General features: G+C 35.9%; 1 protein-coding gene across 2 annotated transcripts in view; it reads right to left on the bottom strand.

Moving 5' to 3' along the window:
* LOC131152388 (acylamino-acid-releasing enzyme) overlaps positions 1–8,820 on the bottom strand; it is a 29,431-nt gene extending 20,611 nt beyond the window's left edge. The window contains exon 1 of one of the 2 annotated variants that reach the window (XM_058104242.1): positions 8,497–8,820. In XM_058104242.1, the coding sequence (XP_057960225.1) occupies positions 8,497–8,609 (113 nt within the window). In that variant the 5' untranslated portion in view covers positions 8,610–8,820. Of the gene's footprint in view, positions 1–8,393 lie in introns of both variants that reach the window. The other variant, XM_058104243.1, reaches the window with a different exon arrangement.
* Positions 8,821–13,393: the final 4,573 nt, after the last annotated feature.

The raw sequence follows: 13,393 nt of genomic DNA, 5'->3' as shown, positions 1-13,393 counted from the left end.
CAGGAAGCGTTAGGATCTCAACTCACATTTAGTACGGCGTTTCACCTGTAGACAGATGGTCAGTCAGAGAGGACCATCTAGATCTTAGAGGATATGTTACGGGCGTGTGTACTAGATTTCGGTGGCAGTTGGATCAGATATCTGTCATTAGTTGAGTTCGCCTACAACAACAGTTATCAAGCCAGCATTGGATAGCACCGCATGAAGCACTATATGGTCGAAGATGCCGATCTCCGTTGTATTGAGACGAGGTCGGTGAGCTGCATATTTTAGGGCCGGAGTTTGTCCAGCAGACCACTGAGAATGTCCAGGTTATCAAGGAAAGAATAAAGACAGCTCAGAGTTGGCAAAAAGGTTATGCGGATACTCGCCGACGGGAGCTGGAGTTCGAGATAGGTGATACCGTATTTTTTTGGATTGCTCCGATGAAAGGGGTAATGAGATTTGAGAAAAGAGGGAAGTTAAGCGCTAGGTACGTCGGGCCATTCAAAGTCCTAGAAAGAGTTGGTTCGGTGGCATACAGGATAGCATTACCCCCAACACTATCTAGGATTCACGATGTGTTCCATGTATCCATGCTGAGGAGGTATGTTCTGAATCCTTCACATGTGATCAGTTACGAGTCTTTGGAGCTCGGGGACACGTTAGCATATGAGGAGATACCAGTACAAATCCTAAATCGTAAGGAGCAGGAGCTGCGTACGAAGAGAATTCCATTGGTAAAGGTATTGTGGTGTAATCACGCAATGGAGGAAACTTCATGGAAATTAGAGTTAGAGATACGTCAGAAGTACCCACAGTTAATCAAAGATGCTCAAAGCTAAACAGGTGAGTAGAGCGATGAGTAAGCGTTAGTTCGTATGTATAGTGTTTTAGCATAGGTTTGTTTATAGCTCGGTATATGTTTGGTCTTCGGGAGAGTTTTGTATGGATATTGTAATCTCCCGAGACAGTGTATGTAACTACGGCATTCCTCCGCCATAAGTGAGGGTAGGTAATAAATTTGGGACGAGACCGCTATGTGGGTGGCTACCAACTCTTCGGTAAAGATGGATTATGAGATAAAGAGGTAATTGTCATTAGTTGGCAAATTTCGAGGACGAAATTTTTATGAGGGGAGATTGTAGAGACCCGAATCCGGAAAATAAAGAAATAAATGAGAAAAGAAGGAAAGGGAAGATAAAAAGGGGATTTCAGCAGGCTTCGTTGACGAATCCCCTGTGTTTGTCAACGAAGGCCCTTCAGTGGTTCGTCGCCAAAATTCAGAGCTTCATAAACAAAGAGATCCAAAATGTTCGGAAAATATCAGGCTTAGGGTTCGTCGACGAGGCCTTTCTTTTGTCAACGAACAGCCTTTAGTAGTTCGTCAATGAAGGCGCCATTCTTCGACGAATTTGACCGGGTCAAAGAGTCTATAAATAGAAATTTTGTTTACTTCTTCATTAAGAAACATAATTTCTCTCTTTCTCTCTCTCTAACTCGCGCCCACGCTCTCTCTCTCTACGATTTCTCGCCACTTGTTAACAGATTCAACAATCGAAAGTTACTACGGGAGTCTAGGGGAGATTCTCTACAAGTCAAGTGGAACAGATCTTTTATCTGAGCTTTTCGGACGTTAGTCCAAAATCAGGGTAAGTAGGTTATTTTAAGGCTTTGTGGTTGCTATGAACTATAGGAAGGCTTAGGAAATGATTAAAGGTTGCTGATCTAGAGTGTGTGTTGATTTATTTGGGAAAATTGTGGTTTCAGGATTTTGAACTACAAACGCCGTAGGGCGTGGAGTTCGGGGTTTTAGTGGGCTTTCTTGTAAGCCAGGTAAGGGGATTTGTCTTACATCAGTTACTTTTGAAATCCGAACCGGTTAAACTGTATTTTATGGTTTCGAGAAAATTAGGGTTTTGGGGTATGGTCTCCATTTTTCTTTAAACTTATATATTCTTATTATATTAAAGGTTGGAGATACTTGAAACCTTGTTTTTAAATTAAAGGATATTTTCTGAACCATTTATTATATTATAGCATATTTAATCAAATGAATGTGACATGAGATGGTAAATGTGAATGAACTGAACTGGTGAAATATCTGTATGAGATATGGGAACTAGAGTTCCAAATTGTTTTGAGGAATTATGGAAAACGAGATGCCGGTTTAAGACTAAGGGCTATGAATGCCTGGTAATGCCAATGAATGAATGAGTTCGTGAAAAATACTAGTATTGCTTAAATGTTTTATGGAATGAAAACGGATTACTTTGCTTTTGTTATAAATTGTATATATGATGTATGAACCACCTGAGGAACTGGTTACTATGAGAGCACGGTACCGTTGCTAGTGGGCGATACAATGCAACCACACCTTATTGGTAAGGGTGGGTATCTGAAAAGTCGATTGGTCACTAGCTCTGGTGTTTGATCTAGGGTGAGATTGACCAAAGTGGACTTGTAATATTGAAGTGATTAGACTGGTGGGCTGCCAGAGCTAGATCGGGTCTAGGGACCGCACAACTCGTACCATGGGGGAGGTAAATGGTGTTTATGTGGTGTTCCTAGGTAGAGATGAGTTCGATATGCATATACATGATTTAAAAATAAAATGGACAGAGTTACAGCTTTGGGTACCAAGTCGAAGGATTTTACAGTGTATGAGCTTGTATCCTACCCCCAACCTCGGGAACTCTCGTTGGCAATGAGCCACACTATCTTTTGCAAGAATTATATACGTATCTTCTATATTACAGGGTTGAGAATGTTTTAACTGTGTAATTCATTTCAGTTGAACTTACTATTGTTTTTCTGTTGGAATAAACTCATGTACACACTGATGTAGTATGATCCACCTTACTGAGAAGTGTCTCACCCCAATGTACAAATCTTGTTTCAGGTCCTGCAGGAAACCGGACCTAGCGTTCTAGTGGGTTCTGGAGCGTAGTGTTTTGGGAGTCCTTTTTGTTTTTGTAAGTACTCGACTATGGCCAGATTATCTTTTTGGGATTGTAATAGAAACATTGTAAGTATTTATGTAATAGTATTTACTTAGAACTCTGGTATGGTATTTTGAGATTAAAACTTTTCTGCTGCCTTATTGTATGTTGTTTATGGAAAGGGCTACCATGAACCCTTAGGGGTGGACCCTCTTATTTATGGTATCAAAGAGTATTTTTGTTTTATGTAATATTTTATAGCACTCTAGGCCCACGTGGCGGGTCAGGGCATTACATAAAATTTGTGCTTCATGTTCCTAAACTTACTTGCAATCTTCTATCTGTTAGTAGATTATCCCGTGATTCTAACTATCGTATCATATTCTTTGATTCTCACTGTGAATTTCAGGACCAGAACTCGAGGGCGATGATTGACAGTGCTAGGATGATCGATGGCCTTTATTATTTTGATGATACCCTATTCAGCAATAAACAAGCTCAGAGCTTGAGTGGTAGTACTAGTTCAATCCTTGTGCGTGATCAAATAATGCTTTGGCATCTTAGATTAGGGCATCCTAGTTTTTCTTATTTAAATACTTGTTGCCTAATCTGTTTAAAAATTTGTATTGTTCTTCTCTTCATTGTGACGCGTGTCATTTATCAAAAAAACATCGAGTTCCTTATATTTCAAAAGGCTACTGTGCATCGAAACCTTTTTATTTGATTCATAGTAATGTTTGGGGTTCCTCTAAGGTTACTGCCTTCGCCGAAAAAAAAAAATTGTTTGTGACTTTTATAGATGATCATACTCGGATTTGTTGGGTATATTTGATGAATGAAAAATCTGAAGTTTAAATATTATTCAAGAATTTTTATAGTATGATCGAAAACCAATTTCACACAAAAATAAGCATACTTCGTATGAATAATGGTACAAAATATTTCAACCAAGTTTTGGGAAATTTTTTGAAAGAAAAAGGGATTCAAATCAATCCACTTGTTGTGACACCCCACAACAAAATGGTATCGCTGAAAAAAAAATTGTTATTTACTTGAGGTTGCCCGGGCTATAATGTTTTCAATGCATATTCCAAAATATTTGTGGGGGGATGCTATTCTAACTGCTTGTTACCTTATTAATAGAATGCCTACCTATGTGCTACAGTATATCACTCCTTTGGGATGCCTGAAAAAATCCTTTCCTGACAATAGGATAATTTATGATCTGCCTCTAAAAGTATTTGGATGCACTGTTTTTGTTCATACTCCAGCTCACCTTAGATCTAAACTTGATCCTAGGGCTGAAAAATGTGTGTTTCTTGGATATGCTGCCAATAAGAGAAGGTATAAATGTTTTAATCCAAAAACAAAAAAAATTCACATCAGTATGGATGTTGTTTTTGTTGAAAATCAATCTCACTTTAACCAAACTTATTTTCAGGGGGAGAAAGAGAGTAGTGAACAACAGTTTTGGCAAACTTCTATACCAATGCCTAATGTTTTCCTTGACATTGACATCCCTATACAAAACATTCAAGGAACTGAAATTTTAAATAGTGAAAACACTGGAAATCCTAATCTACCTATACAAAGCATAAGGGAATCACAAACAAGGGGAGAATTGCTACAGAATAATCCCTCTTCTGAGCTTCGTGTTTATACTAGAGGCAGGCATCATTCTAATTCTAAGTATCATCCCACAATTTCAGAGCAGAATCAATCATCACCTCCAAAAACTAGTCATTTGGAAATCCCAGGTAATCCTTCTACTACACTTCCAGTTGATCACTCTACTAACCTTGATGTACCTATAGCCATTAGGAAAGGAGTTAGAACCTGTACCACACACCCCATTGCCAAATATTTATCATACCATAGACTCTCTCATAATCATAAGGCCTTTACATCCAATATTTCTCACCTATTTGTTCCAAGGACCATTCAGGAAGCTATGGATCATCCGGATTGGAAGTTAGCAATTCTTGAAGAGATGAATGCACTACGGAACAACAGTACTTGAGAAATTGTTGATTTTCCAAAGGAAAAGAAGACTATAGGTTGCAAGTGGGTGTTTACAGTTAAATGCAAGGCTAACGGCAATATAGAGAGATATAAGGCAAGACTCGTTGCAAAAGGGTTTACACAAACATACGGAATCGAATATCAAGAAACTTTTGCTCCAGTGGCCAAGATAAACTCAATCCGAGTGTTACTCCCCTTAGCTGTACATTCTAACTGGCCCTTACACCAATTGGATGTAAAGAATGCCTTTTAAAATGGAGATCTAGAGGATGAAGTGTTTGTGGAATTACCACCAGGTTTTGAAGGTAATCATGGCAGAGATAAGGTATGTAAATTGAAAAAATCATTGTATGGGCTCAAGCAATCTCCAAAAGCTTGGTTTGAATGCTTTGGGAGGCTGTAAAGGGTCATGGTTACAGCCAAGGTCAAGCTGATCACATCATGTTCTATAAGCACTCAAGTGAAGGGAAGGTTGCTATTCTAATTGTCTATGTTGACGATATTATTTTGACAGGTAATGACAGCAAGGAACTTGAGAAATTAAAACAGATGCTTGCTAATGAATTTGAGATAAAAGACTTGGGTGACTTAAAGTATTTTCTCGATAAGGAATTTACAAGGTCAAGAAAAGGTATTTCTGTTTCACAAAGAAAATATGTGCTTGACTTGCTTGGAGAAACAGGTTTACTAGAGTGTACAGTAGCTGAGACACCTATAGAGCCTTATCTTAAAATACAACCTGCCAAGCCTGAGGAAGTAACCAATAGAGACCAGTACCAAATATTGGTTGGAACGCTACTTTATCTATCACATAAACGTCTTGACATAGCCTTTGCTGTCAGTATGGTAAGCCAATTCACACACTCACCAAGGCCTGACCACTTTGATGCAGTTTATAAAATCCTGAGATATTTAAAGGGAACTCCAGGAAAAGGTCTATTGTTCGAAGACCATAGACATCTACAAGTTGAGGTATACACTGATGCAGATTGGGCTGGGAGTATAACCGATTGATGATCAACTTCTGGTTATTGTGCCTTTGTTGGTGGAAATTTGGTTACATGGCGAAGCAAAAAACAAAATGTAGCAGCTAGGAGTAGTGCAGAGACAGAATTTAGAGCAGTTGCTCATGGAGTTTGTGAAGTGTTGTGGATTAAAATATTATTGGAAGAATTGAAAGTCACTAATCCACTACCTATGAGACTGTATTGCGATAATAAATCTGCCATAGCCATTGCTCACAATCCAGTGCTTCATGATAGAAAAAAACATGTTGAGATCGACACGCATTTTATAAAGGAGAAGCTGGACAGTGGACTAATTTGTTTAACCCATACCTCTACTACTGAACAAGTAGCAAATATACTTACAAAAGGACTACCAAAGAAGCAATTTGAAAATTTGATCGACAAGCTGGCTATGGAAGACATCCTCAAACCAGCTTGAGGGGGAGTGTTGGAAAGTTTCAAATTTCTGTTATTATGTAAATCTACTCTCCTTGATTACAGGAGAAATTTCAGTAATTATGTAAATAATGCTGCAAATCAGGCAGCATGCTGGCACTGAACATGTGCCTGAAATTCTGGCACCATGTTCCTGAATTTCTAACATCATTTAGGTGCTGGAAACCTGCCTGAAAATATGGCACCCATTATGTAAACCCACTATGTAAATTACTTCTAATATAATGAAAGGAAACCCTATGGAAGGGAAATTCGGACCAAAAACTCACAATATGATATTGTAAACAAAGAAGAAGAAGAAGAAGAGAACTTTAAAACAATGTAAACTGATCTGAAACTAAAGGGCAGACCAGTGCAAGATGCACCTGCCAAGTCAGTGTTTTGAAAGGATTAGAGTGATAGACATATGCTGCCTAATTCCTTGGTACAGGAAGTCTATTTTCCTCAACTTGAACCATTGAATTCCGAACTTAACTTTTCCTACCAACACCACAAGCTTCATTTTTCATGCCAACAACACAAACTTCACCTTTCATGCCATAATTTGAATTTCAAGTTGGAGGAGTCTCACATCCATGCGCACCAAACCACAATTTTGATAATTCTAATTCACATATTAAAGACGTAAAGGACAACAGCTTTATGTGAATCAAAAAAAAAATTATGACATAATTAGTTTGAAGACTGGTAAAACCCATATTCATATGCAATGAACCACAATTTCGTTAAGTTTTAATAATCAGATCCAATTATCCAAATTATGGCATGGTTAAAGGTATGTAATCTCACATTTGAGCAACACTATGCAGGTTTTCTGGGTCTCATCAATTACATTTCAAGAACTAGAACCAATGAAGGACAAATACAGACACGGGAGACAGATAAGAGGTGATGACATGAATACAAGAACACAGAAAGTCCAAAAGAATATTGGACATAGCACATAGCACGTGATAACACGCTAATTAATAATTATATAATTTTATTCTAATATAGAACATATGAAAAATATAAAGCTTTTAATAATTATATAACAGTATGTATTTTTTAAATCCAATATAAATACATATGTATTTTCTATTTCTTTTTCATTTTATAAAAATTCTCAAAATATCACTTGTTTCATTGTAAATGTCAACATAGCTTACCATTTTGGCTGTTTTTCTTTCATCATAATTATTTTTATGAACAAAATGAAGTAAAATAAAGCTATACTTCCATTAAATGTCTTAAGCATTCTTTAATAAGCAAGAGGAGAGTACCAGGGATTGTCCAAAAAGTGTTAGGAAGAGTCTAACATCCAAAAGATACACTTTAAAATGAGGAACACATTTCTAAAATGTTAAGAGTCAAAGGAGTGTTAGCGCCCAAATTGGAAGCAAAACTGATGCAGCACTCTTAAGGGATTGTCAGTGCTAGAACCAAATGTACATTTTTAAGCTCAATCAAATCTTCAAGGGTGTTTTTTGGAGACCCCAAAACCACACCAACGAAGCTTACAGCCAGCAAAGACCAGCTATACCCAATGCAGTTTGCCGGTGTAGGCGGGAGATCGTTCAAAGTTTTGAGAATCCCAGATGTATGATTTAAGTACTTTTTGGGGATCAATTCAACTTCAGAGAATCCTGGATGCACGATTAGGCGCTTTTGTGAATCAATCTGAGCATCTGGCCAAGCGGGTCCTAAGACAAACTTCGGCCATTTACTTCATCGATTTCCTTCTACTTGAACATCCAATCATTTGCACTTAATAAGATGATGGGTATGCACACAAACCAGGTAATTTCTACAACAACCCCAATTAGATGCTCAAGATAAACAAATCATGGGCGGACAATCGGAACAATGCGTTGAAACTGACAGCACACCAGCCCAAGAAATAAAATAATATTTGTAAGAGGATAAAATATAGGATGAACCCATACTGCATATAATCACAGAGAAAGAAAAGCATGGAAAAAAGAAGAGAATATTGAACTAAAGATACCCATCAAGCAGTGTTGCGATCGGAGAGGACCCTTCACCAACTGAGCATCAGTAAAACAACTGAGTGTGTGTGCGAGAGAGAGAGACAGAGAATGTGTGCTTACGGTGGAAGAGAGACGGGTCCGAGAAGCGACGGAGAAGAGAGAGTTGAAATGGGAAATGAAGGTCGGAGCAAGTTAACGAAACAATAGGGGGTAGCGACGAATACCCTCCCCATTACAGAGCTCCGCTCAGCATTATTCTATGCCGATTGGGCTCACTGCGCGCGTGCCTAGTTCCCATCCCACCAAGCACCTGCCATGGCTAGCAAAGGGAATACCTATTACTCACCTCACCATCCGTTGTCTCCCAACCCGATCACTAGCCACTCATCTCACAAACAAAATTAACTTCTGGACGCGCCATGGCAGGTGAAAAGGTATCAGCACATAAGAACGAGCAGGTCTTCTTACAGAGCTAATGGTACAAGATGGTGATAATTTACTCTCTAAGTCAGCAAGAACAGTAGATTGTAAGAGTTTGCTCCGTGAGTCAACAGAAATCATGGATGATGAGAATTTTTTATGAGCCAACAAGAACTGTGGATGGTAATGGAGATGTGTCCCAGGAATTGGATTGGCCAAACATTCAACTGATGCATGGAAGCCGTGCCCGCATTCAAGACTTTACCTGATCAGCGAGACCTAGGGGAAGGACGCTGATCCGTAGGTTTGGTGCCGCACCAGGGGATCCGAATAGCTTGTTGGTAGCTGGAGTTCTTATGTAATCAAAAAATAATAATAATAATAACTAATGGACAAAGAGCTATTCGAACCTCTAAAAAGTTTAGCAAAACGACAAATTACTTATAAAAATAAAAGCAGCTGATTAACAAAAATTTAAAATTCTTTCAAGCTCAACAAAAAATTTAGCAAAAAGGGATGCACATTATTTTTTATTTTTTATTTCATAGGAAAAATAAATTATAAAATGCTTTCGTTTATATTGTCAATTCTTTATTTTTACTGACGACTTTTAAAAATTTGTGAAAAAATTAAAATTAAATTTGATGATTTTTAATTGTTTTAATAATCTAGAAATTTTAATATTCATAAATAATTATTTTATTTAAATCATCATTTTATACCCTTTTAAATTAAAACTATATGATCATATGAATTTGAATATAATTAAAATAATAATATGCATAAATTTTTAAAAATAATAATAAATCCAATTATAAAATATTTTTACTATTTTTAATTTTCATGTCCAATAAAATTTTTATTGTAAAGTCAATTTTTAAAGTATAACAATTAAGTAAAATAGTTATAATAATTTTTTTTATAATGTGTATTATTTACAATTTTATTAATTTTAAACATATTTTAATAATATTATTTGAATTAAAGACAATTTTAATATTTTTTAACTTAATTTTAAATTTATTTTATGTTAATCAAATAGGTTGCTAGTTTTTTATTTTAATTTCTTTTCCTAATTTTTGGTTTTTGTTTCTATTTTTAAAAAAAAAAAATTAGAGTGATACCAAATGACCCTTAAGAATTTTACTATCTTTCTATACATTTAATTCTTTTTACATTTAATTCCCTTATGTGTTTGGGTGACTATAATCTGAATTTAAGTTTGTAATATGTGTGATTCAAAAATGCAATACAAATTTCTCTCAAGTTTCATCCAAATCTATATAAATTGAAACATGAGACATATAATCATGCTCCTAGATTTAATTTTTAAAATTTATCATCAAGTCCAAAATATAGGAGACTGTATCAAAAAATTAAATATTCATGAAAATCTGTAAAATTTTTAAGCTTCAAAAAAGGAAATTCATAAGTCCTATTAGTCATTCTTACAATCTAAATATTTTTCTGGCCCTTAAGAGAACATTTATGTAGTTAGAACAAAGTAAGCTACCAACATGTGTAGAGCCCAAAAAAATATAATTAATAGAAGAAAATAAGAAAAGTGGAATTTTGGCCGGAGGAGGAGAAAACTAGCGACGGTTTTCTGAAGGGGGAAGAAAATCGGTGACGATTTTGGCTTTTAACCACAAGATGGTGAATGGTAAACAATAACTTTTGGCCCGATTAATAGAAAACTGGCGACGATTTTTTGAGAATAAGAGGAAACCGTCGACGGTTTTTGGTTGCAGTGCTGAAATTATAAAGGAACCCCAGAGTCATTAGAATAACATTAAAAAAAAAAAAAAACATTCTCTCTCTCCCAAGAAACCCTACAAACCCTCTTTATTTCCTTCAATTTCGGCTCTATTAAAGTCTGGATTGACGATCAAGAACCACCACGGGGTTCTTGGAAGATTCTCTACAACGTAAGCGGAGCGGAATTTTAGTTTGGGGTTCTGGGGCACCATCCCAAAATGGAGGTAAGTGTGTTATTTGAGTGTTTATGGGTTGCTTATCAAAATTGTTGAATGTATAGGCCTAAAAATGTGAATATGACTATAGTTCTGGAGTTGAACTAAGGAATTAGGATTTTGTAAAATACATGGTCATGGTGTAGATGATGTAGGTATGAGTTAGAGTGTCGGCGAGTATTTCCCCAAAAAATAAGGTAAAGATAGTAATACTTGTCTAGTTGACATTCTGTAGATAAACTAAAATATGCAAGTTCAAGAAAAATATGAATACGAAAAATATGAATACGATAATAATATCGAGAATTTAGTGAATTGACTAGAGAATATACGAGTATAATTTTAGGGCGTTGAAATTACGAACGTCGCGGGCGTGAGATAGAAAAACAGAAAACAGAATTCAGTTAGTCAGGTAAAGGAAATATGTTACGTCAATTAAATTAAAAACTTTATCAGTAAAGTATAGTATTTGATTATGAGTTATAGAGTATGATTTTTGAACAATTCAGAGCATAGAAATTATACAGTTTTACATAATATATTTAATGAATTTTATTTAATTGTGTGGCATGAGAAATATTGGAATATTACAGAATTTTAAACAGATTTACAGAATTGTGATCATATAATTTTTATAGAATTATGATATACAGCTTATACAATTTTATTTACAGAGTCTTACAGAATTATAGTTTACATGGTTATATAAAACTACGATATACAGTTTTTACAGTATCATGATAATCAAATTATAGAACCATGAATATACAATATTTCACAGAAATATGAATATACAGTATTTTACAAAACCATGATTATACAATATTTTATAGAACCATGGTTATACAGCATTTTACAAAATCATGATTATACAAAGTTTTACAAAACCACGATATACAGAGCCTAGAACCATGACATACAAAAATACAGATATATTATAGCATCATGGTTAATACAGAGAATTATAGCGTCATGGTATATACAATTGATACAGAATCATGGTAAAATAGATAGATATTATATAGAAATAGTATTATATAGTATCAAACCCTGATGGAATAGAGCAGTTTACAGAGCACGATACCGTAACTATACAATATAGTTAGTGCAACCATACGTCTCAGATAGAGTATGGCGTTGAATACCGATTGTGCCACAGGTAGAGTAGAGGGCTCCCTGGCGTCCGGACCATGTGGAGCGGGCCTTTCATGCTACAAACATATACAAAAATACAGTTATACTAGCACTAGTAGGTCAGCCAGTGTTTAGTCCCGCCTATGGACCGCACAACCCTGTCACGAGGGGTTAAATCATGACATATAACCATCTAGATAAGTTTTCAAAATTATATACATATATAGTATACACAAAAAACAGAGATTATATATTATAGATAGAAGTGTGTTTGAATAACTAACACAGAATTATTGTATTTTAAATGGCATAGGTGTGGGTTATTATACTTATACTTTTGCATGATTTTTCATTTATAGTTTAATTAAAGATTACATTTTGTGTACAGACTCATACGTTACACACTGGTAATAACATGTTTCTCCTTACTAAGAGGTGTCTCACCCCAGCATTATAAATGTTTCAGGTAACCCAGAGAGACGTGCAGGCCCGGCTCAGAGATAGAGGAGACGGTTCCGTTGACATAGTTATGGGGTGAGTTTTGGGTTGAGTTGTAGATCCCTCAGTATTTTGGGATTTTTGGGGAAAGGAGTACATATATATATATATATATATATATATGGTGGATCTGTAGTACTCTGGTATTGTGTATTTTGGGATATGATTTGAATATTTATGTTTTTTCGCTACATATGTAATATACATGGAATGCACAGGTTACCACGGCATCTACTCTGGGCTGTGATGATGACAGATATTTATATACAGGGTATCAGAGTTATGGCTTAATCATTTTACATACACAACCACAATTAAAATGGGATATGATATGTGGTGAATTGACGAAACATTTAAATTAGTTGAAAAGTTTTAAAACCCAATTCACCCACGTCTTGGGATCACACCAATTCCAACAAGCTCTTTGGTTAGATTTTCATAATCCGAGCAGCTCTTTGGTTGGATTTCATAGGCCTTATGAGCTTTGCTCATCTGTTTAGGCTATAGGTCTCATGAGTTTTTCTTATTAATTGGGTTGTTTCTTTATGCTTTATGAGTTGTGCTCATCTGTTTGGGTTGTAGGCCTCATGAGCTTTGCTTATCAATTGGGTCGTTTATTCATACCTCATGAGTTGTGCTCATCTTCTTGGGCTATGGGCCTCATGGATTTTGCTTATCAGTTAGGCTGTTTCTTCATGCCTCATGAGTTGAGCTCATCTGTTTGGGTTGTAGACCTTATGAGCTTTGCTCATCAGTCAGGTAATTTTTTCATGCCTCATGAGTTGTGCTCATCTGTTTAGGCTATAGGCCTCATAAGATTTGCTCGTCAGTTAGGCCATTTCTTCATGCTTCATAAGATGTGCTCATCTGTTTGGGTTGTAAGCCTCGTGAGTTTTGCTCATCAATTGGGTTATTTCTTCATCCCTTATGAGTTGTGCTTATCTGTTTAGGCTATCTCTTCGTGTAGAGACCCGAAAAAATTATAAAAATAA

This window comes from Malania oleifera, chromosome 3 (genome assembly GCF_029873635.1).
Source record: "Malania oleifera isolate guangnan ecotype guangnan chromosome 3, ASM2987363v1, whole genome shotgun sequence".
NCBI lineage: Eukaryota > Viridiplantae > Streptophyta > Magnoliopsida > Santalales > Ximeniaceae > Malania > Malania oleifera.
Note: the sequence above shows the minus strand (reverse complement) of the source record. Positions and strands in the feature narration are given on the sequence as shown.